Source organism: Myotis nattereri, assembly GCF_964212035.1.
Source record: "Myotis nattereri genome assembly, chromosome: 2".
NCBI classification, from domain to species: Eukaryota; Metazoa; Chordata; class Mammalia; order Chiroptera; family Vespertilionidae; genus Myotis; species Myotis nattereri.
In genome coordinates, this window is record NC_138076.1 from 105,971,789 (window position 1) to 105,999,308 (window position 27,520).

Below are 27,520 nucleotides of genomic sequence, written 5' to 3' on the forward strand. Positions count from 1 at the left end.
ATTGGTTTCTATGCCAGTCAGTGTCTCCAGGCCTATCCCTGGGCCTGATCAGAGAGGTGGGGCTGATCAGCAGCCCCCCGCAGAGGCCCGGAGAGAAAGAGAGACATAACTGCTGGCCAGGCCCAGAGAGAAAGAGAGAGGCAAGAGCTAATCAACAGCTGCCATGGAGGCTATGGATCAGACCCTGCTTCTCTCTCCAGGCCTCTCTCCAGGCCTGATCCACAGACCCCTCAGTAGTCAGTGTTGGGTCACCCCACCCTCAGTGGCAGCAGTCAGTGCTGGGTCACCACGGCAACCCAGGACTGACTGCAGGACTGACTTCCGGTTGGTCAAGTTTTTGGTCGTTTTGGATGTTATAGACCCTGGGTTTTTATATATTAGGATAATATTTCAAACTTTGTGAGTTGCAGCTAAAGCAAAGCTTATGGAAAACCCTATAGTTTTAAATGTTTGTATTAGGAAAGGCAAAGGGTCTAAAAAGGATCCATCTTAAGAAGGTAGAAAAAGGAAAGTAAAGAAAATCCAAGGTTAAATAGGGGAGAAGAGAAGCAAGTGAGGAGAGAGAATGAATACTGATAGATCCTTCCTTCCCCCAACTGGTGGGCGGAGTATGACGTAACCTGCAGCCCGGAAATACCTGAGTGACTAACCATATACCTTAAATGGACTATACATTGAACCACCCATCAGCACCTGCCAAATACCCTAAGCCCTTGTCCTATATGGACAATGCAGTAAGCCACCAATCAGTGTGTGCCGAGTACACTAAGCCCCCCACTCCTTCCCATTCCGCCCCTCAAAAGGCGTGCCCACCCCTGCACGTGCTGCTGCTCTCCCCTTTCGAGACAGCCTGGCAGATCCTTCTCCTCTAATAAAGCCTGTAGTCCTGGTTTTCGGCCTCTGTCTGATTTTTCAAATATATTTTACCAATATCATGAATGAAGGAAGGATTATCACTATAAATTCTCTAAATATTGTAATATGAAAAGATTGAATTTATCCCAGTAAATTCAATAACTTTGATGAAATTACAAATTCTTAAACATAATTTATCAAAACCAATATCAAATGAAGCAGAAAATATGAATAGCACTATATATTACAGATATTGAATTTACCAAAGATAAAACACCAAGCCCACATGTTAAATATTTAAAGAAGTAATATCAATCTTAAATAAATTCTTAGAAAAAAATGGAGGACGAAGAAGAGGGTACACTTTCTAACCTATTTCATGAGGCCAGTGTAACTATAATCCTGATAAAGACATTATTAAAAAAGAAAATTACCGACAAGAATCCCTGATGAACTGAGACATTTATTGATTTCAGAGAGGAAGGAAGAGGGAGAGAGAGATAGAAACGTCAATGATGAGAGAGAATCATTGATTGGCTGGCTTTTGCATGCTACCTACTGGGCATGTGCCCTTGAGTGGAATCAAGCCCAGCACCCTTCAGTCCACAGGCCGACACTCTATTCACTGAGCCAAACCGGCTAGGGTGCTTAACATAATTTTAACAAATCAAATCAAGTAGTGTGTAGAGACATAATCCGTCATGACCACACTGAGTTTATCCTAGAAAAGTAAGGCAGGTATAACATTTTTAAAAACCCAATTAAATTCACTACATTAAACAGAATAAAGGAGGAAAACCATATGATAACAGATTCTGGAAAATTATTTAGCAACATTAAATACCTTGTCAAGATTAAAAATAACTTTTCAGCAAATTAGATAGGGAAGAGCATTTCCTAATCTGTTAAAGGGCATCTATAAAACTCCTATAGCTAACATTGTACTTAGTGATGTAATTTTGACCATTTGTCCTTAAAAGATCTGGAAGAAAGTAAGGGTGCCCATTCATATCACTCCTATTCATCATTGAATAAGCTTTTCTAGCAATTATAATTAGCTAAGAAAAAGAAATAAAAGACATACAGATTAGGAAGGAAGAAACAAAACTTTTATTTATAGATGGAATAATTATTTATGTATGTATAAAGATCTAAGACATCTAAAAAACAACTACTAGAATTAAAATATGAATATAGCAAGGTTGTAGAATATAAGGTCTATGTGCAAAATAATAATTATATTTTTATATATTAGCAGCAAACAATTGAAAAATGAAAATTAAAAAATGACATTTATGGTAGAGTAAAAAAGGCTTAGTATATGTAAAAACAAATATGCAAAAGGCACATATCTGTACATTGATTACTCTAAATATTGCTATGAGAAATTAAAGAAAACCTAAATCTTGTGTTATATCATAATTGTGAATTGAAAGACTCATTACTGTAAAGATGTCAGTTCTCACTAAATTGGAATGTAACTATTTGGATCATAATAATAATAATCCCAGTAGGCTTTTGTTTTGGTAAAAATTGACAATATGATTTTAAAATATATGACAAAGACTTAGAAGATAAAAGGACTTAGGATAAAGCAATCTTGAAAAAGTACAACAAAGTTGGAGGACTTAAATTATGATTTCAAGGCTAAGTATCTACACTAATAAAAGAGAAACATGGTAATTGGCGTACGACCGCTACCCTTTTCATTGGCTAATCAGCGAGATATGCAAATTAACTGTCAGCCAAGATGGTGGCTGGCAGCCAGGCAGCTTGAAACTAACATGAGGCTTGGTTGCCTCAGTGACGGAGGAAACCAACATTCCCCAACTGCCGCTGCAGGCCTCTGAGCGGGCAGTTTAAGAAACTCTGTAACAAATACCACCAGACTTCAGCCAGCAGATTCGCAACATTGTAAGCAAAGGCCAGAAACCTACTTTCAGCCGCGGAGGCCTAAGAGCTGGAGCCAAGCCTCAAAGCTAAAGCTGGCCCAGAATAAAAAAAAGAAAAAAAGAAAAAAAGGAGCAGTTGGGAGCTTCAGTTACCCTCAGCCTGAAAACAGCCCTCAGCCCCTCACCCAGACTGGCCAGGCACCCCAGTGGGGACCCCCACCCTGAAGGATTGTGTGACCAGCTGCAAACAGCCATCATCCCCTCACCCAGGCTGGCCAGGCACCTCAGTGGGGACCCCCACCCTGATCCAGGACACCCTTCAGGGCAAACCAGCCGGCCCCACCCATGCACCAGGCATCTACCCTATATAGTAAAAGGGTAATATGCCTCCCAGCACCGGGATCAGCGGAGCTATGAGGCCCCCCAGCACCAGGATAAGCGTGACAGGGGTCAGCGCCCAAACCCCATGATCGCCTTGCAGCTCTGTGTGTGACAGGGGGCAGGGCCACAACCTCCCTATCCACCTGCTCTGTTCATGACAGGGGAAGGCGCCCCAACCCCCTGATCAGCCCTGCTCTGTGCCTGATAGAGGGGAGCTCCCCAACCCCCCCCCCCCCGCCCCACGGACACTGCTCTGTGTGTGATGGGGTAGAGCCATAACCTCCCCATCGGCCCTGCCCTGAGTATGACAGTGGCGGCGCCCCAACCCCCTGATCGGCCCTGCTCTGTGGGTGATAGAGGGCGGTGCCCCAACCCCCTGATGGGCCCTGCTCTGTGCGTGATAGGGTACAGAGCCCCAACCCCCCTGATGGGCCCTGCTCTGTGAGTGACAGGGGGCAGTGCCCCAACCCCCTGATAGGCCCTGCTCTGTGCATGACCGAGGGTGGCGCCGCAACCTCCCCATCGGCCCTGCCTTGAGTGTGACAGGGGACGGTGCCCCAACCCCCCAATCGGCCCTACCCTGATCGTGACTGAGGGTGGCATCACAACCTCCCAATCTCCCTGCTCTGTGCATGACAGGGGGCAGCACCCCAACTCCCCAATCGGCCCTGCTCTGAGCCCGACCAGGGGCTGCACCTAGGGATTGGGCCTGTCCTCTGCCACCCGGGAGCAGGCCTAAGCCAGCAGGTCGTTATCTCCCGAGGGGTCCCAGACTGCGAGAGGGCACAGGCCGGGCTGAGGGCCCCCCCCTCCCCCTCGAGTGCACAAATTTTTGTGCACCGGGCCTCTAGTATAGCTATAATAATCCATGTGGTACCATGTTACCAGCATAAAGGTCAACAGATAGATCAATGGAACACAATAGCCCAGTACTAAATCCGCACATTTACGGTCATTTGATTTTCAACAAATCACTATAACAAACAAATTAAGAAACAAGTCTTCTATAAATAGTGTTGGAACCATTGGATATCCATATGGAAAAACAATGAACTTTTGAATTAATATGAAAATCAATTCATGGTGGAGCATAGTCAGAGCTATACTATAAGAAAAATTATAAATCTTCTATAATAGTACTGTTCAATAGAACTTTTTTCAGTGTTAGATATGGCCTATATCTGCTTTGTTCAATAAGTTAGCAGCTAGCTACATGTAGTTATTATTTGAAATGTGACTGTTGCAACTTAGGAAATGAATTTTAAATTTTATTTAATTTTAATTAATTAATATTTAAATAATCATGTTGCTAATAGCTGCTAAATTGGATAGTACAATTCTAGAAGAAAATATAGGAGAATATCTTCACAAGCTGGGGGTAGGCAGCTGTGCCTTACATAGGACACAGAAAGCAATAACCATAAAAGAAAGAGTAGATGAATTAGTCTCATCAAAATTTAAAACTTTTATTATCAAAAGACAGCACTTAAAAAATAAATAGATGAGCCACAGACTGTGGAAAGTATTTTCAAAACAAGTATACTGACAACAGACTGTAATTAAGGACATATACGGAACTCCTAATATTAAATTATAAAAAGACCTGAAATCCAATTAAAACATAGAAAAATATTTGAAGAGACACTTGACAAAGGAAGCTATACAAGTGCCCAACAAGCATCAGAAAAAATGCTCAACATAATTTGTCATGGAAATGCAAATTAAAGCATAAGATACTACCACATATACCTCAGAAAGGCCAAACTACTAAAATTAAAACTACTCACAATATTAAATGTCAAAGACTGGAATAACAGGAAACCTCATACAATGATGGTGGTGGGAGTGTGTAAAATAATGTTATTTTGAGAAAAGTTCTGCCAGTTTCTTATGAATTTGTAAAATCATTAATTCTATTCTAGATATTTACCCAAGAGAAATAAAAGTACACATTTACAAAATGATATATAGAATGACCTAGCAGATTTATTTATAATGTTCCAAAACTGGAAACAGCTAAAGTAGTCATCCATAAGAGAATGAATAAGTAAGCTGTGGCATATTTATACCATGGAATACTCAATAAAAAGGAACAATCTAATGATATAAGCAGCCACATGGATAAATTTCAAAAACATTATAAGTGAAAGAAATCCATGAAAGTGCACATGCTGTAAGATTTTATTTATATGAAGTTCAAGGACAGGAAAAAAATAATGTGGAATAGAAAAATATCAAGAATGTGGTTGCTTCTTACTCAGGATGAGATTGCCCATGAATGCACACAGGAAAATTTCAGAAGGTATGATAATGTCAATTGGGGTTTGTGATATCTACTTTTGTGCATTTGTTGAAACTTATAGAATGGCATCCTTATGATGTGTGTATTTTATTTTATGTAACTTTTACCTAAAAATAGAATAATTTGAACTCTAATGATATGTTTAAGGGTTAGTAACTGAAGTTTACAATTATGTAAAACAATGGCATTAAATGTTCATTGTAGAATCTAGGTGGTGAGTATATAAGTTTTCCTATACAAATTCTTACTTATTTCAACTTTTAAGTATTAAGAATTTTTTAAATTTGTCTTTATTATTGAAAGTATTATATATGTTCCCCTTTTCCCCCATTGACTTCTTCTAAACCACTTACCCAACCATCCACCCAGGCCTCCACTGCACTATTGTCTGTGTCCATGGGTTATGATTATATGCATATAAATTCTTTGGTTAATTTCTTGCTCCCTACCCTGCCCTCTCTTGAGCTTCATCAGCCTGATTTTCAGTCTTTCTTTATGTTTGAACACTTTCCTAATAGATGTTGGAAGAACATTTAATATGATTTTGCATTATAAAAGTGACATATACCCAGCAAAAATATTTAGAAAATATAGAAAATAAAAAGAAAAAATAATGTTTTCCATAGTCCAATCATCTAGAAATAACTATTAATTGATGATTTTACTTTTAGTATTTTTTCTATGCTTTATTTTTGCTTTAATAGCTGTGGTTATATTTAAAATGTTGTCTTATATCTTATACAAACATCCTATTTTCCCCAATAAGCTTTATAACATATCATTTCCACTGCCAAATAATATTCAACTGAACTAGTATAATGTAGCTTACTTAAGCATCCACTTATATTATAGCATGTTTAGATTTTTTTCATGTTTTACTGACATACTACTATAATGGATAGCAAAAGTTTGTTCCATGTTTTAGATCCTTATAAGTGAAACTACCATGTTAAAATGTGTGAAAACTTTCAAAGCCCTTCGTATACATTGTTAAATTGTGGGCATTTCCATCCCTCTCTTCCCAGAATAGTCACTGAGACACCCTCAGAACTCCTCAAAGCCACTGATCTAGAATATTTTAGTTATTCATTGACTCTATATCACTGGCTATATATTACTGGCTATTGCCATTCTGAGACTCAGAGAGATTAAGTAATTTATTGATGGTCTCAGCTAATAATTAGCAGAGCTACCACTTGACATTACATGTATCAAGGCAGTATTCAGCACAAACCAGGTTTATGAACAATGTTTATTAACTGAACACATGGAAGAATGAAGGTATTAAAGCCTTAGATCAATTTAGATTTATATTTCCTATGTATTTCCCTTAGGAAGTATGAAACACTTAGATTAGTTTTTTTCTGGTACTAGCCTGGATGTTCTCATTCGTGTATTGGTTTATTTGTTCTGTCCATACCTATCACTTCTGATTTTGGCTCAGAGCACCAAGTTACATGTAAAGCCCATGCTTAGAAGATGCTAATTGATCTATTGTTGGAAATGTGGCCCAAATCACAGGGACATGAATATTCTGACTACTCTTTGTCTTCTAGGCTTTTAGTGTGAATTTCAAAAGTATTTACTTTATATAATGTGTGATTCTCTCTTCTGAGGGAAGAGTCACCTGTAGATTTCCAGAGGAGGTTGGATATATACAGTGGTCCCCCCATCCATGGGGGATACATTCCAAGACTCCCAATGGATGCCTAAAACCACAAATAGTACCAAACCCTATATCTACTATGTTTTTTTTATACATACATATGATAAGTTTAATTTGTAAATTAGGCACAGTAAGAGATTAACAACAATCTATAATAATAAAAGCGTAATAGGCTAATTAGACCAGACGTCCTTCAGGATGACCTTCCGGATGAAGCCCAGGCTGCGAGGGAAGCCCAGGTCCCAGGTGCCAGAGGGAAGCTGGTGCCGGCAGCTGGGGGAAGGAAGGCCTACTTTTGCATGAATTTCATGCACCAGGCCTCTAGTCCTATCTAATAATAGACAAACATGGTAATTAATCGTAACTTCGCTACCCTTCCCATTGGCTAATCAGGGTAATATGCAAATTAACTGCAAACCAAGATGGCGGCCAGCAGCCAGGCAGCTGAAGCAAACAGGAGGCTTGCTTGCTCCAGTGAAGGAGGAAGCCAAGGTTCCCCGCCTGCCGCTGCTGGGCTCTGAGCTTGCACTCTAAGAAACAATGTTGTAATTATAGAAGCTAAACAATCCCCATGCTTTCAGCCAGCCAGCTGAGCTGGAGTTGCAACAGTGTTTCAATTATAGAAGCCAAACAAACCAGATACCTGCTTTCAGCAGCCGAGGTCTCAGAGCTGGAGCCGAGCCTCAGAGCTAAAGCCAGCTCTCAGCTCCAGTGACAGCCATAGAAGGTAAATAAATCCCAGAATAAAAAAAAAAGAAAAAGAGAGGTTGGGAGCTTCAGTCACCCGCCAGCCTGAAAACAGCCCTCAGGCCCTCACCCAGACTGGCCAGACATCCCAGTGGGGACCCCCACCCTGAAGGATGTGTGACCAGCTGCAAACAGCCATCATCCCCTCATCCAGGCTGGCCAGGCACCCAAGCGGGACCCCCACCCTGATCCAGGACACCCTTCAGGGCAAACCAGCTGGCCCCCACCCGTGCATCAGGCCTCTATCCTATATAGTAAAAGGCTAATATGCCTCCCAGCACCAGGATCAGCGAAGCCGCGAGGCCTCCTGTCACCGGGAAAAGCGGAGCCTCCCAGCACCGGGATCAGCGGAGCAGCAAGGCCTCACTGCCCCGGTGTCAAGCGGAGCTGCGAGGCCGCCCAGCACTTGGATCAGCAGAACTGCGAGGCCTCCTTGCCCCTGGAGCAGTGTGACAGGGGGTAGCGTCCAAACCCCCTGATTGCCCTGTGTGTGACAGGGGGTGGGGCCACAACCTCCCTATCCTCCCCGCTCTGTTTGTGACAGGGGAAGGCGCCCCAACCCCCCCATGGGCCCTACTCTGTGTGTGACAGGGTGGAGCCCATCGGCCCTGCCCTGAGTGTGATGGGGGGAGTGCCCCAACCCCCTGATTGGCCCTGCTCTGCGGGTGACAGGGCGGTGCCCCAACTCCCTGATCCACCCTGCTCTGTAGGTGACAGGGGGCGGTGCCCCAACTCCCCTATCGGCCCTACTGTGTGTGTGACGGGGGGTGGTGCTGCAACCTCCCCATTGACCCTGCCTTGAGTGTGACGGGGGCGGCGCCCCAACCCCCCAATCGGCCCACTCTGAGCCCGACCAGGGGCTGCACCTAGGGATTGGGCCTGCCCTCTGCCACCCGGGAGTGGGCCTAAGCCAGCAGGTCATTATCTCCCGAGGGGTCTCAGACTGTGAGAGGGCACAAGTGGGGCTGAGGGACACCTCCCACCGCCAGTGCACAAATTTTTGTGCACCGGCCTCTAGTAACTAATAATAAAATAGAACAATTATAACAATATCTATAATAATAAAAGAGTAATATGCTAATTAGACCAGACGACCTTCTGGATGAAGCCAGAGGGAAGCCCAGGTCCTGGGTGCCAGGGGGAAGCTGGTGCCAGGGGCCAGGGGAAGGAGGGCCTACTCTTGCATGAATTTTGTACATTGGGCCTCTAGTACTATAATAATAAGTTATGTGAATGTGGTCTCTCACCCTACATAACCAATCAGAGACAACCCACTAAGTAATTAATGGGCAGGGAGCATGTGCATCATGATACACATAACAAAGGGATGATTCAGAATATTCCAGATGGGCCAGAGTGGATGGTGTGATATTTTATCATCCTACTCAGAACAGTGCACAAATTAAAACTTATGAATTGATTAATTTTGAAATTTTCCACCTAATATTTTTGGACCGTTGTTGACTGCAGGTAACTGAGACCTCAGAAAGTGAAACTACAGATGAGGGGTGACTGCTATACTCCCCCGGTGTCTGGAATCCTGCACACTGCAGTGGGCCTGGGGCAAGGAGCTGGGTGGCCATCATCACAGACATTGTACTTTGCAGCAATATTTGTAGGTGCCCTGGGTTGCTTTGATTCCAGGGGTTATGAAGCTTCTGCCTTGTGAAACATGGCCTTTCTCTCAAAGGGAGACTAAATAGGGAGGGGGCAGTTCCTTTACAAACAAACCCAGGAAGAAAATGAGACTAATTATTCATTATTTGTTACCATTACCTGCTTAGAGAGCGAATCAAGCATTGCTGTGAGCAGCTGCGTACTCTGGTGCCAAGTATAAAGGGGAGAAAGAATGATGCGGCTTCAATTCTTGAGGCCACAGTTGATTATGTGAAGTATATCCTAAAGAAAATCCCTCCAGCTGCTATGGGCCAGGTATTCAACTTCCAAGCCCTTGAATGTTATCCTTATAGACAATGTTTTAATGCTATATTTTTATTTCTTTCTAATTTTATCATTGGAAATATATGTGTTTGTATATATGAAAAAAATATCTCTAAATAGATCTCTACCTCTATTTTTTAGATTACAGAAGTACTTCAGAGCAATAGGAGATTTTGTAAGAAACAACAAATGCCCATCCAGCTATCCCTCCCAGGCATAATCATGGCACAAAGGTATGATAAGGGCTCTTGCTTATTTCCCTCTGATGCTAATGCTAGAAGTGTAGACAGACACTGAACCCATCATAGTGAACAGTCAGGCCTTTATTAAGAATCAGTGAACTTTTCCCATTGCTAATATGTATCATTTAATTACAGTGATAAAATATATAATATTCTTAGACTCATGATTCTTTTATCATTTGCCTCAAACTCCTTTTGTTATTTCTGAGGATTTTAAAATGGGGCTTTACCAGTAGTGATGGTTGTGACTGTGGCAATCGAGTAAGGATATGATGGATTTTAGCAGTCATTCCTTTGTCACAGGAGTCCCTATATCAGTTGGGACTCCTTAAAAAATTGCTAGTACACAATGTGACTGCCAAAGGGATGCTTGCTGTTTAAATTAATTAGGATAGGTAAATGAAGAAAAACTATAGCGGAAAAGCAGGTCATTCTTTCACATCCTAAAGAATCATCCTGAGTCCTATTCAACATTTTGTTCTTATATTTAAATAATCCATAGCTTAAACTCTGGCTATGGTTTTTATAACTTGAATGATAGAAAAACAATTTAACTCAGCAATGTTCATATTACCTTCCTTGGGAAATGTGTAAAGTTTTTTTTTTTTTCTCTCCTTTTAAGGGAAAACAGTGTATTGGCAAGCACACACTCACCTCTGAGAGGAATCAGTTTCCTGACTAATAAGTGCCTGAATGTGTATTCTGTTCCTGCCTCAGGGGGCTCCTTGGATGGCACTGTGAGAGGTCAGCTTCACCTGACCCCTGAGTCATTGTAATATGCTTGCGCCTGCATATATGTCCCATGAACCCCTCAGCTCCTATACAGTCACGCTGTAACCAGGGAATGGAATGAGGCTGGGAGATTCCACTAGGAGTCATTCTGATGTCGTCTGCTTGAAGTATACAAACTGGCCACAGGCACCTAAATAGTGTTATCCAAAAATGGGGCTCAAAATTGACCATCATTATCAGAAAGCTCATCTTACTGATATATGAGAAACACATTGGTGATTTTATTATGTGAGTAGAATTTAAAGGGAAGGGAAGTATTTGTATTAATTCAATACTAGGTACTGAGCATTTAATACATTAATTTATTTACTTTTTCATGTCTTTGCCACCTTCTCAGGGAATGCAACTAAAATGGATGCTCCTTCCCAGCATCACATCTAGTGTGGGGTTCTTTATCCACTTTCTCCACCATATTTTCTTACTCAGCACTTATCACCTTCTAGTATTCTTTACTTGCATACTTTGTTTATAGCCCATTTCATCCCACTAGAATATCAACTCCACAAAGATAGGGATTTTTTTGCCTGTTTTGTTCATTGCTGTATTTCTAATACCTAGGCCGTGGTCGGCAAACTGCAGCTCATGAGCCACATGCGGCTCTTTGGCCCCTTGAGTGTGCTCTTCCTAAGCCTTAGGAGTACCCTAATTAAGTTAATAACAATGTACCTATCTATATAGTTTAAGTTTAAAAAATTTGGCTCTCAAAAGAAATTTCAATCGTTGTACTGTTGATATTTGGCTCTGTTGACTAATGAGTTTGCCGACCACTGACCTAGAGCAATGAGCAACTCACAGTAGGTGCTCAAGAAACATATATCATATGCATATTCACTGTGAAACAAACATTTACTCACCATGAGGCATTTTTGTTATTTGTGTTATATAGTCTAGGCATGCTCAGGGACTTGTGGAAATAAGATGATGGAAAAAAAACAAAACAGAGCCAGAGTTAAAGAACACAGCTAGCAGCTTGTGACTTAGTATTCCTGCAGGGTTACTCTTCTTTGAGAAACCAGTCCTTAGTGTTGTGCTCCTAACCTGCCTGTCAGATGCTGGATGACAGACACCCCTACCCATCTCCTTGATGTCCTAGTCTGAGGTCATCCTTCTGCTGACTTCCTCAAAGGGATTTTGCTCTCTCACTTCAGAACCTTCCCTGTGCTGGGAGTGGCCTTTCCCATACTCTACCTAGTTAACTCCCAGTTCTAGCTCAAATGTCCCTGCTTCACGGATGGGGACACAAGAATGAACAAGATGCAGTTCTTTTTCTTACAGAGCTCACAATAGCAAAATGTAATTCCTCTAGTAACTGAAATGCTGTTACAGAGATACTGTGCATATTGTGGGGATATAGTGGAAGTCAGGGGCACCAACAAGGTTACTAGGAGTGGCATCTAACATCGAAGGAGAAAAGGGGCCAAAAATAGAAGGTAGCCCTCCTTTTTCATATAATCAAGTCAGTCTCAGAGAAAAGTCAATTTAGACTTTTCTCATAACTTAAGGAGAGTGGAGGTGAATAGAAAAAGAGTAGCCATGAACCATGGATAATCTACTGGAAGTAGCTGTCTGAATGTCACACTGAATGATGAAGTCAGCCTGGATTAAATCATATAGAGATCAGGCCACAGGCATATGCCTATCAATGTTATTTCTTATACATACATTCTTACTTCTGCATTCTCACTATTTATATTCTGCAGAAACTCTGAAATACTCTTTCTGAGGTAGTGAGTTCAGGCTTTTATGTGCCGCAGCATCTCTTGTATTGCTTCATCTTAACCAGCTGTTCTTGGGACAACACAGACACACTAGGACCATAGGCTGTGGTATGTTTAGAATGGAGGAGAGCTTGAAGGTCATTGAGTCTAAACCCCTATTTTAATTTTATTTAGATACACTTTCTTTTATTTGAAAAGCAATATTAGTCCTTTACTAGCCCAACAAAGATAATAACTTTTTTTAAATGTCTTTTCTTTCAGTCTTTTTTATGTATTTTTTTTACATTAGCAATCATATTGGATGTTCAATTTTATCTTCTGCTTTTGCTACTTAATATCATGCCATATATAGTTTAATTCTTTACTATGCAGTCCTCATCATCGTTTTATTTTACTAGTTTATCAAATGATTTATAAAATAATTTTCTTAGCCATCCTCCAATTGCTATATTTAGTGTTTCCAGTTTTATGTTGATATATATGTAATATAACAATATATTATATATTATATAATAGGAAATAGTATGTCCCCACATATGATGTTTCCATGTTTTGGTCTTTTCCTTGGGCCAGATTCCTAGAAGTCTGTAAGGAATGAGTTTGAGATGTGAGCACATGTATAGCAAGGAATGCATGAGCTAATTTGTTTTTGAAAGAGGATCTGTTCCGATTTAAGTTGAAATCACTTAAATTCTTCAGATTTCACTTTCATCACTTACATCAGTAAATTGAAGGCTGGAGAAGTTAAACAACTACCTGGTGTTACCAGATTTCTGTGCTAAAGTCTGTCCTGTGACACAAAAGTGCTGATCTGGTTCAGTGTTTAGACTTCATTAGGTTGCCTTTACTTATACTTTTCCATCAATCAGTGTATCCATTTGCTGAAATGCAAATATTCACAAATATTCCAGATACATTTGTATTTAAAGTAGAGATAAAATTACTTTACTTTTACTATTATTACTTTCCAGAAAAAAATAAATAGGAATTCACAGAGGGATTTGAGTATATTGTTAACAATCATTATATATTTTTAAATATTTTTCTGCCTTCTAGATACTGTACAGAGTATAGATATGTAATGATATAACCCACTTCACTGATAGAAAATTTTATTCATGGCTGAATGGAGTTCTTCCCAACATTCTTCCTTGCTTCATAGAGATGGTCACAGTTTTTATTATGATGGTAGCAACATGCAAACACAAAAATGCACACACAAAAATACACCCAAAAGCACAGAGATCTGATGCTTCTCTAAAATCTCTTTTAATGACATATGAACACTAATTTATAGTGTATTTATTGCATTAAACATTGCTACAAAAATGTTCACTTTGTTTTTTCAACAGAATTTAAGTGTAGCAGTAGTATAAGTTTGAAATGTGTGAGAAAATTGTATATAGAGGACAATTTGTCTCAAATACAGTAGTTCAGAGTTACAGAGTTGTGTATACTGATAGTTATTTGTTTTCCTTTTTATTAAAGGTCAGTCTAGCTCCACTTCAGAGAATGCTATTCGTGATGTGTATAAAACTGAAGTTCCCAGCACAGCTCTCTTTCTTAATTCCTTCCATGCTGTCAATTACTATTCTACAGTCATCCCTTCCTATGATGCAGTTGCCGTAACAAATCAGAACATTTCAGTTCATTTTCCATCAGCTGTGCCCAAAGTCTCAAAGTTTCTTCCTCAGGAATGCAATTCTGTGTTGGGCCAGACATGCACAACACATCCCAACTGCCTGGTAAGTCTTCTGGGGTCTTTAATCAGATTGGACTTTGTCATTCCAGCCAGCAAGGGCCTTGATTTGCAATCTGCTGTGAATACTCTAGTCAGAAATCACTTAGGCTTCAGACCAGGTGTAGTTAACCCAGCCCTTGATCCATGTGCTACAGGACTGCTATCTACATATCCAGAGCCAGTGAATCTGGATGTGGATCTGCTGGTTTGACCATTAGTAACCAGACAGAACCTGAGTTTCTCTAGAGCCCTTCCCTTCTTCCCCCCTACTTCCATAATACCACATACCATGTTATAGCCTCACACTCAGCAGGTTCTTAGACTGCTAGCCATCACGTGATATGAAAACACTAGTGATCCAGTGCATGAAATTCGTGCACATTAAAAGGGAATTAGAGGAAACCAAGATGGCAGCATAGGTAAACACCTGAAATTGCTGCCTCGCACAACCACTTCAAAACTACAAAAGACAAAATGGACACCATCCAGAATCACAGGAAGGCTGGCTGAGTGGAAATTCTACAACTAGAAGGAAAGAGAAAAGCACACTGAGACTCAGAGGAGATGCAGAAGTAAAGTGCAGAGGTACAGAGGCGCATGCGGAAAGGGCTGGCAACTGAGGACGTGGTTGTCTTTTTCAATTGGGAGGGAGACACACGCTCCCGCTCTGAACTCCAGTTCCGGGCTAGTCTCTGGGGACCCAGACTCATACAGGGAGAAACCGGACTGTCTGGCATCGGGCGGAAGTCGAGGGCGGCTTTCTCTCAGAGGTGCTTGCAGCGATTACTGTGGGACACTGAGACCCGGGGCCTCTTAGGGCAGGACTGAGGATCAGCCATAGCTGTTTGCTCCACCCTGTTGATTCCCTGAGACCCTGCTCCACCCAAGCTGTGCGCAGAGGCTTTTGCATATGAATAACCTGGCCCTTTGCTATCTAAAATTACCTAACAAACTGCAGCTGGGCCAGACAGACCCAGAACTTCCAAGAGAAGGCCCAAGGCCCCACAGCAGCTTGCATTGCTTCACAGCTGGGCCTCATCTGGGCACCTCCAAATCCCAAACAAAGAAGAGGAATCTGCAGATTTCTCCATAGCTCCTGCTGGGTAGCCTCAGGCAGAGGCTAAATTAGCACCTCCTTAGAGATCCAAGTGCCAGTATACCCAGTGGTCAGAGTGGGATCATCCAGATTACAACTCCTCAGATCCATAAGGGATACACTCATGGGGCAGACTCAGGGGGCACCAAAGCCCCACTGAAGCAAGTCTTGCCCCAGAAGGGTGTCTCCAGCACAGAAGTTCTCCCACCATAGACACAGCTGATTCTCATAGCCAATTGGCCTGGAGGTCAATTCCTCCCAGTGATACCAACTACAATCAAGGCTTAACTACAAGACTGTGCACACAGCCCACAAAGGGGTATACCAAGAGTGTCCACCTCAGGTAATTGGGGAGGCTGCGCTACTAGGCCCTATAGGACACCTAGCACAGAAAGCCACCCTATCAACACAGGGAAGCAGCCAAAATGCGAAGACAAAGAACAGGTCATGAATGGCAGAAATGGAAGAAAGCAAACTACTGGATATAGAGTTCAAAACCACAGTTATAAGGTTTTTCAAGAATTTTCTAGAAACCGCCGATAAATTTAGTGAGACCCTCAATAAATCTAGTGAGACCCTCGAGGTTATGAAAAAGAACCAAATAGAAATTAAGCATACACTGACTGAAATAAAGAATATTATACAGAGATCCAACAGCAGACTAGAGAATTGCAAGATAAAGATACCACAAAGAAAGAGAATTACAGGCCAATATCCCTGATGAACATAGATCAGCCGTGGGCAAACTATGGCCTGCGGGCCAGATCCGGCCCGTTTGAAATGAATAAAACTAAAATAAAAAAAAAGACCGTACCCTTTTATGTAATGATGTTTACTTTGAATTTATATTAGTTCATACAAACACTCCATCCTTGCTTTTGTTCCGGCCCTCTGGTCCAGTTTAAGAACGCATTGTGGCCCTCGAGTCAAAAAGTTTGCCCACCCCTGACACAGATGCTAAAATCCTCAACAAAATTCTAGCAAATCGGATCCAGCATTACATTAGAAAGATCATACACCATGACCAAGTGGGATTTATTCCAGGAATGCAAGGCTGGTACAATATCCACAAATCAATAAACGTGATACATCACATAAACAAGTTGAGAGACAAAAATCACATAATCATATCGATTGATGCAGAAAGGGCATTTGACAAAGTCCAACACCCTTTCTTAATAAAAAATCTCAGCAAAGTGGGAATAGAGGGATCATACCTCAACATAATAAAAGCCTTATATGACAAACCTACAGCCAACATCATACTCAATGGGCAAAAACTAAAACCATTTCCCCTAAGAACAGGAACAAGACAGGGATGTCTGCTTTCACCACTCTTATTCAACATAGTACTGGAAGTTCTAGCCACAGTGATCAGACAAGAAGAAACAAAAAAGGCATCCAAATTGGAAAGAAGTAAAACTCATTATTCACAGATGACATATACATTGAAAAACCTAAGGACTCCACCAAAAAACTACTAGATTTAATAAAGTTATTTAGCAATGTATCAGGATACATAATGAACACTCAAAAATTGGCTTTTTAAAAATCCTATCCTAATATATAAAAGGCCAGGGTTTTAACCACTGATCACTACCCAAGGCTGACCAAGCCTGAAATCCTTCAGTCAGCACTGGGTTGCCATGGTGACCCAGCACTGACTGCCCAAGGGGCTGAGACCCAGAGAGAGGCAGGGTCTGATTCCCAGTCTCAGTGGCAGCTGTTGATCAGTACTTGCCTCTTTCTTTCTCTCCCTCTTTCTTTCTGAGCTTCGCCAGCAGCTGGGCTTTTCTCTCTCTCCTGGCCTCTGGGGGGGCTGCTGTTCAGCCCTGCTGCTCTGATCAAGCCCACAGATAGGCCTGGATATGCTGACTGGCATAGGAACCGACCAATCAGAACCAAATCTGGGTGCTGTGGGGAGCCAATGGCTGCTTAGGAGGTGGAGCTTCTGATGCTGACTGGCATAAAAACCGACCAATCAGAACCAAATCTGGGTGCTGTGGGGAGCCAATGGCTGCCTAGGAGGCAGAGGTTTTGATGCTGACTGGCATAGAAACCGACCAATCATTTTTTCCCTGTTTATAGCTCTCTCAGGCATGGTGAACATTCTTAAAACCCACCGAACTTTCTGTAAGAAGTGTGGCAAGCATCAACCCCACAAAGTAACACAGTATAAGAAGGGCAAGGATTCTCTGTATGCACAGGAAAAGCGGCGTTATGACAGAAAGCAAAGTGGATATGGTAGGCAGACTAAGCCGATTTTCTGAAAAAAGGCTATAACTACAAAGAATATTGTGCTGAGGCTTGAATGCGTTGAGCCTAACTGCAGATCTAAGAGAATGCTGGCTATTAAGAGATGCAAGCATTTTGAATTGGGAGGAGATAAGAAGAGAAAGGGCCAAGTGATCCAGTTCTAAGCTTCATATTGTTTGATTATAAGACAATAAAATCATGGTATGTTCAAAAAAGAAAGAAAGAAAGAAAGAAAGAAAGAAAGAAAGAAAGGAAGGAAGGAAGGAAGGAAGGAAGGAAGGAAGGAAGGAAGGAAGGAAGGAAGGAAGAAGGAAGGAAGGAAGGAAGGAAGGAAGGAAGGAAAGAAGGAAGGAAAGAAGGAAGGAAGGAAAGAAAGAAAGAAAGAAAGAAAGAAAGAAAGAAAGAGAGAGAGAGAGAGAGAGAGAGAGAGAGAGAGAGAGAGAAAGAAAGAAAGAAAGAAAGAAAGAAAGAAAGGAAGAAAGAAAGAAAAGAAAGAAAGAAAGAAAGAAAAGAAAAGAAACCTACCAAGCAGAACCAAATCCGGGTGCTGTGGGGAGCCAATGGCTGCCTAGCAGGCAGAGCTTTTGATGCTGACTGGCATTGAAACCGACAAATCAGAACCAAATTGGCCAGGAGAGGTGGGCAGTTGGTGGCGAGATCAGCCCAGCAGGAGAGGGCACTTAGGAGCAATCAGGCAGGCACACAGGTGAGCAGCTAGGAGTCAGCAGTCCCAGATTGGGAGAGGGATGTCTGGCTGCCTGTTTAGGCCTGATCCCACAGGCATCGGGCCTAAACTGGCAGTCGGACATCGGGCCTAAACTGGCAGTCAAACATCCCCCAAGAGGTCCCCAATTGGAGAGGGTGCAGACTGGGCTGAGGGACCCCCCTGCTCCATGCAGGAAATTCATGCACCGGGCCTCTGATATAATAAATAAAAGCCTAATATGCAAATTGATCAAACGGTGGAATGACCAGTGGAACGACTGGTCACTGTGATGTGCACTGACCACCAGGAGGCAGCACTCAATGCCGGAGCTGCCCCCAGCTGGCAGGCTCCAGGTCAGCCAAGGCGGGTGCCAGCTGGGGCCCCCTGATCATCCCGCCAGTTGCCCTGCAGAGGGAGGCAACCAGCAGCGGTGGCGGGGCAATCAAGGGGTGGAGCCGGATGGAGAGCGGGTGGCACCACCTCCCGATCACCCCGCCTGTCGCCTCCCACAGAGGGAGGTGACCGGTGGCTGCGGCGGGGGGACATGGCTGGTGAGTGGTTGGCACCAGGCTGGCCAAGGTGTGCCAGCAGGGGCCCCCAATTGCCCCACCAGTTGCCCCACAGATAGGCCCTGATCACCAGCCAGACCTAGGGACCCTACCTGTGCACGAATATCATGCACCGGGCCTCTAGTACACCAATAATGAAATTTCAGGAAGAAAAACTAAACAAACTAAACAATCCCTTTTACCGTTACAGTAAAAAATTAAGATACTTAGGAATAAAGTTAACCAAGGAGTTAAAAGACTTTTACTCAGAAAAGTACAAGATATTGAAAAAATATATAGAGGAAGATATAGTGTGTTCATGGATTGGTAGAATTAACATTATTTTTATTTTAAATATATTCTATTGATTTTTTACAGAGAGGAAGGGAGAGGGATAGAGAGTCAGAAACATTGATGAGAGAAAAAACATCGATCAGCTGCCTCCTGCACACCCCCCACTGGGGATGTGCCCACAACCAAGGTACATGCCCTTGACCGGAATCGAACCCGGGACCCTTTAGTCCGCAAGCTGACACTCTATCCACTGAGAAAACTGGTCAGGGCCAGAATTAACATTATTAAAATGTGCATACTACCCAAGGCAATCTACAGATTCAATGCAATCCCTATTAAAATGTCAATGGCATATTTCACAGATCTAGAACAAATGCTCTAAAAATTTATATGGAACCATAAAAGATCCCAAATAGCCACAAAAATCTTGAGAAATAAGCACAAAGTTGGGGGGATCACAATACCAAATATCAAGTTATACTGCAAAGCCACTGTAATCAAAACAGCCTGGTACTGGCACAAGAACAGGCATATAAGTCAGTGGAAAAGAACAGAGACCCCAGAAATCAGCCCAAGCCATTATGCTCAATTAATATTTGACAAAGGAGGCAATAGCATACCATGGAGTCAAGACTGTCTCTTCAATAAATGGTGTTGGAAATTGGACAGATACATGCAAAAAATTGAAACTAGCCCATCAACTTACAACATACACAAGAATAAACTCAAAATGAATAAAAGACTTAAATGTACTTTGTGAAACCATAACAATCCTAGGAAAAAAATGTAGGTAACAAAATATCAGACAACTCTCATAGTAATGTTTACCAATATATCTCCAAGGGCAAAGGAAACTAAGGAGAAAATAAACAAATGGGACTACATCATAGTAAAAAGCTTCTGCACAGCAAAAGAAACAATCAGCAAAATGAAAAGGGGGGCCACTTTATGGAAGAACATATTTGGCAATGATACATCTGATAAAGGATTAATCTCCAAAATATATAAGGAACTCATACAACTTAAGAAAAGGAAGACAAACAATCCATTTAAAAATGGGAAAGGGCCTGAACAGACACTTTTCCAAAGTGGACATCCAGATACATATGAAAAAATGCTCAATGTCACTAATTGCTAGAGAGATGCAAATTAAAACAATGAGGTATCAGCTCATACCTATCAGAGTGGCTGTCATCAATAAACCAAAAAATGACAAGCGCTGGTGAGGTCATGGAGAAAAAGGAACCCTTGAACACTGTTGGAGAGAATGCAGATTGGTGCAGCTACTGTAGAAAGCAGTATGGAGTTACCTCAAAAAATTAAAAATGGAACTACCATTTGACCCACTTCTAGGAATATATCCCAAGAAACCAAAAATGCCAATCAGAAAGAAAGTATGCACACCTACTGGTATATTCATAGCAGCACAATTTACAATAGCTAGGATCTGGAAACAGCCCATGTGCCCATCAGTAGATGAGTGGATAAAAAAACAATGGTAGCCCTGACCAGTTTGGCTCAGTGAATGGAACGTCAGCCTGCGGACTCAAGGGTCCCAGGTTCGATTCTGGTCAAGGGCATGTACCTTGGTTGCAGGCACATCCCCAGTGGGGAGTGTGCAGGAGGCAGCTGATTGATGTTTCTCTCTCATCGATGTTTCTAACTCTCTATCCCTCTCCCTTCCTCTCTGTAAAATATCAATAAAATATATTTTTTTAAAAAATAATGGTACATTTATACCATGGAATACTATGCAGCAGTAAAAAAAAAAAAAAAAAAGAATCTCTTACCCTTTGAGACAGCATTAAGGGATCTGGAGAGTATTATGTTAAGTGAAATAAGCCAGTCAGAGAAAGACAAGTATCTCATGATCTCATATGTGGAATCTAATAAAATAAATTTATGGACCAAATAGGTCCAGTGGCATAGAAGCATGGAACAGACTGATTAATCTCAGAGGGAAGACACAGTTGGGCGGGTAAGTGGGGAGAGATTAAACAAATTGTATGCATAGCCCATGGACACAGACAATAGTTTGGTGAACGCCTGGATGGGGGTGTGCAGGGTGGAGGAGGCCAATGGGGTTAAAAATGGACATCTGTAATATTTACAACAATAAAGATAAAATTTTAAATGTACTTCTGATAACCTTAAAATAGTTGCTAATACTTTTGCATAATAATAATAGCCATCATATTTTGAGTGCTCAATAATTAATTTGTCAAATACTTTATGTCCTTAATATATATGATTTAATGACGGAAAAAATCCTTTGAGGTAAGTACTATTATTATTTCCAAATGACATCTATGAAATGGAAATCATAGTGACCTTGCCAAAAAGTTTATGAGAAACATATCCAGAGAATTATAAAGAAATTTTAACATATGAAGTATCTGCAAATATAATACTCTGGCTAATGGTCATCAGTGTACCAACAGGAAAACCAGAGTAAATGAAAAAAGGGTTGCAACATTATTGTTTTATTGTTGACCTATACTTACTGAATGTAGTTTTTGTTGTAAGAAAAATTTAATTTTAATAATAGTAAGTAATACATAGTTTAAAACCTGTGGGATTATGCATCAGAATATTTCACATGGTTTTAAAAATCAATTCATATTGCTTTAGGTAGGACATAGAAAACATATTTATGAATTATGAGTAAGAACAAGCCAGGATTCAATTAATGTGGGTCTTTTTTCCCCCTTTACAGCAACAATTCTGGGCCTATCAATAGCATGTTTGAAATTCACATTCTAGACCACCTTTTGGGTGCAATTTGATCACCCAGGAAGAATGGAACAAAGAATGATCTTGAAAGCTACATCCAAAGACCTAATTTCAAGAGTGCATTGTATGTCTTCCCATAAATGTGCTAAAAGTTTCTGCAGATATAAAAATGGCAGCAAAAGTGCTAGCCATATGCTTTCCCTTACCCAGAGAGTTACAAGAACAAATGGCCTAGATGACCTACACTGTTTTTCTCCTCAAAAAATATTCCACATTTTATGAAACTAGTATACTATAAAGAAGATCCACGTAAACTTGATAAAGTGATATGATTGGGGAGGTGCATGGATACTGGTGTTACTGAAGACACACATATAGCAAGTTGATTATTTCTAGTTTTACTGAATTATTGTCACTTATTTCTAGGTGTGTGTTTGTTTTGTTTTTTGTTTGTTTGTTTGTTTTTGGTAGATTTGATATTTAGAGAGTTTCCTTTGTTATTCACCATTCACTAAGATATCATAGTTTGAGAGAGGTGTTTACCTTCCCACTAGACTATTTAGTAAATTGATGTGTTTGTTTTTGCATCTCATAATCCCTTGGATGAAATAATAATAGGTAATTTTTTTCTTAGAATCTTTTATTACACATCAGCAAGTATTTTTGTTGTTGTTGTTGTTTGTTTTCAATTTCCTCCTCTCTATTTGGCATTAGAAAAGGCTATTGAAAATAAGGGAGAAATGTTTTTGTTTCATATTTCCTTGAAATGTTCTTATGCTTAATATGTTTTATAATTAAATATTCAGTTTAGACACTGAAAATGGTAACCCATTTTTGATTTGTTTAATAAATACGTGTTTCCACTTTTAGCAGTACTATGTAGGGAATTTAATTTTGTGTGAAAAAGACTGTGTGAATGAGGTTAAAACTCTTAGAGTTCACAATGGTAGACCCTGGAATTGTATAGGAATGTCTATGAAACGCTAAAAATACATGTAAATAGAGACTTAATGTCTGTAGGGCATTACTGAAACACTGAGAATTCAAGTTCAAACAGCTGTGAAGTTACAAGTATACTGTTTACAGTTATACTTCCGGTTAAGTGAGTTGGCCTTTTATAAGAAAAATGCTTAAAACCCTTAAGAATTCACGTTTATAGAGCTCAGAAAACTATCTGAATGTGGTTAAAACTCTTATAACGCACAATTATAGACCCTGGAATTGTCTAGAAATGTATATGAAACACTTGGATTAAAAGTAAATAGAGCCTTAATATCTGTAGGGCAGTACTGCAACACAGAATTCAAGTTCAAACAGCTGGGAAATTATGAGTGTACTGTTTACATTCATAATTCTGAGTTATTGAGTTGGCTTTTTTTATGGAAAGTAATTAAAACTCTTAGATTTCAAGTCCATATTGCTTAGAACACTATGTGAATGAGGTTAAAACTCTTACAGTTCACAATGGTAGACCCTGGAAATGTATAGGAATGTGTATGAAACGCTAAAAATACATGTAAGTAGAGACTTAATGTCTGTAGGACAGTACTGAAACACAGAAAATAAAAGTTCAAACAGCTGGGAAATTACACGTGTACTGTTTACATTTATAATTCCAAGTCAGTGACTTGGTGTTTTAAAGGAAAGTGATTAAAACCCTCAAGAATTCAATTCTATAGAGCTTAGAACACTATGTGAATGAGGTTAAAACTCTTAGAGTTCACAATGGTAGACCCTGGAAATGTATAGGAATCTGTATGAAATGCTAACAATACATGTAAATAGAGACTTAATGTCTGTAGGGCAGTACTGAAACACTGAGAATTCAAGTTCAAAAAGCTGGGAAATTACGAGTGTACTGTTTACATTTATAATTCCAGTTCAATGAGTAGGCGTTTTTTAAGGAAACTGCTTAAAGCCCTTAAGAATTCACGTTTATGGAGCTCAGAACACTATCTAAATGTAGATATTCCTCTTAGAAATCACAGTGATAGACCCTGGAATTGTCTAGAAATATATATGAAACACTTGGATTACAAGTAAATAGAGCCTTAATATCTGTAAGTCAGTACTACAACACAGAATTCAAGTTCAAACAGCTGGGAAATTACGAGTGTACAGCTTAAATAAATAATTCCGAGAAATGAGTTGGCGTTTTCTAAGGAAAGTGATTAAAACTCTTAGGATTTCAAGATAGCAGCACAATTTATAATAGCTAAGATTTGGAAACAGCCTAAGTGCCCATCAGCAGATGAGTGGACTAGGAAACCATGGTACATCTACACAATGGAATACTATGCTGCTGTAAAAAAAAAAAAAAAAAAAAAAGGAAGTCTTACCATTTGCAGCAGCATGGATGGAACTGGAGAGCATTATGCTAAGCAAAAGAAGCCAGTCAGAGAAAGATAAATATCACATGATCTCACTCATTTATGGAATATAATGAACAACATAACATAAACTGATGAACAATAATAGAACCAGAGGCATAGAGTCATCGAACAGACTGTCCAACCTATGAGGGAAGGTGGGGAGTGAGGGGGTAAGAGATCAACCAAAGGACTTGTATGCATGCATATAAGCATAACTAATGGACACAGACGGGGGGGTTGGGGGGGCAGTGTGGTGAGGGCATGTGCTGGGGGGTGAGGGCCGTTGGGGAGAGGTCAGTCGGGGGAAAAGGAGACTTATGTAATACTTTAAACAATAAATAATTTCAATTTAAAAAAAGAGTAAAGTTGGAAGGATCACAATACCAGATATCAAGTTATACTACAAAGCCACTGTAATCAAAAGAGCCTGGTACTGGCACAAGAACAGGCATTTAGATCAATGGAAAAAACACACAAAGCAAAACAGCCCAGAAATCAACCCAAGCCAATACACTCCATTAATATTTGAAAAAAAGAGGCAAGAACATACAAGGGAGTCAAGACAGCCTCTTCAATAAATGGTGTTGAGAAAATTGGACAGATTTATACAAAAAATGAAACTAGACTACCAACTTATACCATAAATAAGAATGAACTGAAAATTGTTATAAAAGACTTAAATATAAATTGTGAAACCATAAAATCCTAGAAGAAACCATAGGCAACAAATTCTGACATCTCTTGTAGCAATACGTTTGCCGCTACATCTCAAAGGAAACTAAGGAGAAAATAAACAAATGGGATGACATTAAGATAAAAAGCATATGCGCAGCAAAAGAAACCATCAACAAAACAAAAAGGGAGCACACTGTATGGGAGAACATACTTGGCAATGATACATCTGATAAGGGGTTAATTTCCAAACTATATAATGAACTAATACAACTTAATAAAAGGGAGACAAATAATCCAATTTTTAAAATGGGCAAAGGACCTAAATACACACTTTCCAAAGTGGACATACAAATGGCCAAGAGAAATATGAAAAAATGCTCAAAGTCACTAACCATCAGAGAGATGCAAATTAAAACAACAATGAGTTATCTCACAACTGACAGAATGGCTACCATCAACAAATCAACAAATGACAAGTGCTGGAGAGGATGTGGAGAAAAGGGAACCCTAGTGCACTGTTGGTGGGAATGCAGACTGTTGCAGCCACAATGGAAAACAATATAGAGTTTCCTTAAAAAATTAAATATAGAAATTCCATTTGACCCAGTGACCCCACTTCTATGAATATATCCTAAGAAACCTGAAACACCAATCAGAAAGAATATATGCAACCCTATGTTCACAGCAGCACAATTTGCAATAGCTAAGATCTGAAAACAGCCCAGCTGCCATCAGTAGATGAGTGGATAAAAGAGCTGTGGTATATCTATACCATAGAATACTATGCAGCAGTAAAAAAGAAGGATATCTTATCATTTGAGACAGCATGGAGGGAATTGTAGAATATTACGCTAAGCAAAATAAGCCCACCAGAGAAGAATAAGTATCACATGATCTCACTCATGTGATACTATAGAAAAAATAAACGGATGAACAAAATAGATCCAAAGACATAGAAGAGGGAAGGCGGGGTGGGTGGATGGGAAGAGATTAACCAAATAACTTGTAACCCAGGGACACAAACAATAGCGTGGTGAAGGCCTGGGGCATGGAGTGTGTGTGGGCTAGAAGAGGTCAATGGGGAAAAAAGGGGGGACATCTGTAATACATTCAACAATAAAGATAACTTAAAATTAAGTTATTAACTTCTTAGTTCAGTTCAAGATCCTCTACATTCAGAGCCCCACATACCTGCCATCATTATCACTTGCTTTCTTCTTTCGAAGCAAGGTTGATAGGCAATTTCTGAACCTTGAGCCTTGCCTTTTTCAACCATGCCATTGAGTATGCTTTTCCCTATAAATGCATTGTCTTCCATCCTAAGCCTATTTCCATCCTGAAGTCTTCTCCCATGGCTCCACAATGGAAGTGATTTCCCTTTACTCTGAATTCCTATACCAAAAACCTTATGTATTTTAATCACTGTCCATTAAACTGCAAATGCCTTTGAGAGAAAAACTTTATTCATTATTGTGCCTAGCATGCATTCTTATGAAGAGTGGGTAATCAATACATATTTGTCACTTGAGTTTTATGAAATTAACATGGGTTTTAAAAATAAAATTTTAAAGTATAAACAAAAAATTATATTCAGTCAATACAAACCAGTACAGTCATAGTAAGTTGTAAAATATTTAAATACTTCCCTACCACTGCCCCTTGCCACCTGAATACTTCCCACTACTATTGGTGGCCAGGTCTCTCTTCCCCTGAAAGCATCTGGACTCCCACAATCTCCCAACTAAACACTTGATGTCTTACACAACTGGGAACACACAGGACACTGCTCCAACCATGTGGCCAGAGTCAACTGATGGAAATATCCATTCTGACTGATCTAGATCTGTGCAGTGTCACTATTTAAATCTTTTGATAATTATCCTGATTATAAATAAAGTTTAATTATACAATTTGAAAACAGTGCTTCTCCTCATTGCAAAATCTTTCTAAAAGAGCAAATTCAGGAATAGACAAGGAAAATGATACTTTGTCAGTTCCTAAAGATTTAGGATACATTCATTAGGACTCCGTCTTCATGTACACCAGAAGGTAGGCAGTTTCCCGCCTAGAAATAAAAAAAATGCAGCATCATAGCAGAAATGCAACATTCATAGTTAACTAATACATTATTAATTCACAGTAGGAAAAAAGTCAACAAACTTTCCAGGTTGTTGGATAAAGTCTTCATCTATCCATCACCCCAGAGGAAAACAAAATATGTGACCTAGGAAAATAACAACTAACCTGCAGTTAGTTAACATCTAAATGAGGGGTTGACAAACTAGGAATCCATGAGTCAAATCAGATCCTGTATTTGCAAATAAATTTAATTGGAACACAGCTATGCTCATTCATAAATTATCTGTGGCTGCTTTTGATTACAAAGATAGAGTTGAATAGTTGCAACAGAAATTGGCCCACAAAGCCTAAAATATTTATTCTCTGGCCCTTTATAGAGAAAGTTTGCCAAACTGTTACTTAAATAATGGGGAAGTTGCTGGCAACCAGAAAGTGACAAAAAGTGAGCATTCAAAGGAGGTGGTTATAAGAAAGTAGAAAAAAG

General features: G+C 40.2%; 2 protein-coding genes and 1 pseudogene across 3 annotated transcripts in view; 2 read left to right on the top strand and 1 right to left on the bottom strand.

Moving 5' to 3' along the window:
- Nucleotides 1-21,917, top strand: part of SOHLH2 (spermatogenesis and oogenesis specific basic helix-loop-helix 2) — a gene marked incomplete at both ends in the record, with an annotated part of 138,370 nt that extends 116,453 nt beyond the window's left edge. Inside the window, 5 exons of the mRNA XM_081083924.1 lie at nt 9,628-9,775; nt 9,926-10,017; nt 10,649-10,763; nt 14,018-14,281; nt 21,894-21,917. Of these exons, the coding sequence (XP_080940050.1) occupies nt 9,628-9,775; nt 9,926-10,017; nt 10,649-10,763; nt 14,018-14,281; nt 21,894-21,917 (643 nt within the window). The remainder of the gene's footprint in view (nt 1-9,627; nt 9,776-9,925; nt 10,018-10,648; nt 10,764-14,017; nt 14,282-21,893) is intronic.
- LOC308514399 (large ribosomal subunit protein eL42-like) lies at nt 17,390-17,793 on the top strand (annotated as a pseudogene). The gene has a single exon. The product of its transcript is annotated as a large ribosomal subunit protein eL42-like (transcript).
- A 4,482-nt stretch (nt 21,918-26,399) lies between the features above and the next one.
- USP18 (ubiquitin specific peptidase 18) overlaps nt 26,400-27,520 on the bottom strand; it is a gene marked incomplete at its 5' end in the record, with an annotated part of 62,361 nt that continues 61,240 nt past the window's right edge. Inside the window, 1 exon segment of the mRNA XM_081083514.1 lies at nt 26,400-27,022. Within this exon segment, the coding sequence (XP_080939640.1) occupies nt 26,977-27,022 (46 nt within the window). The 3' untranslated portion in view covers nt 26,400-26,976.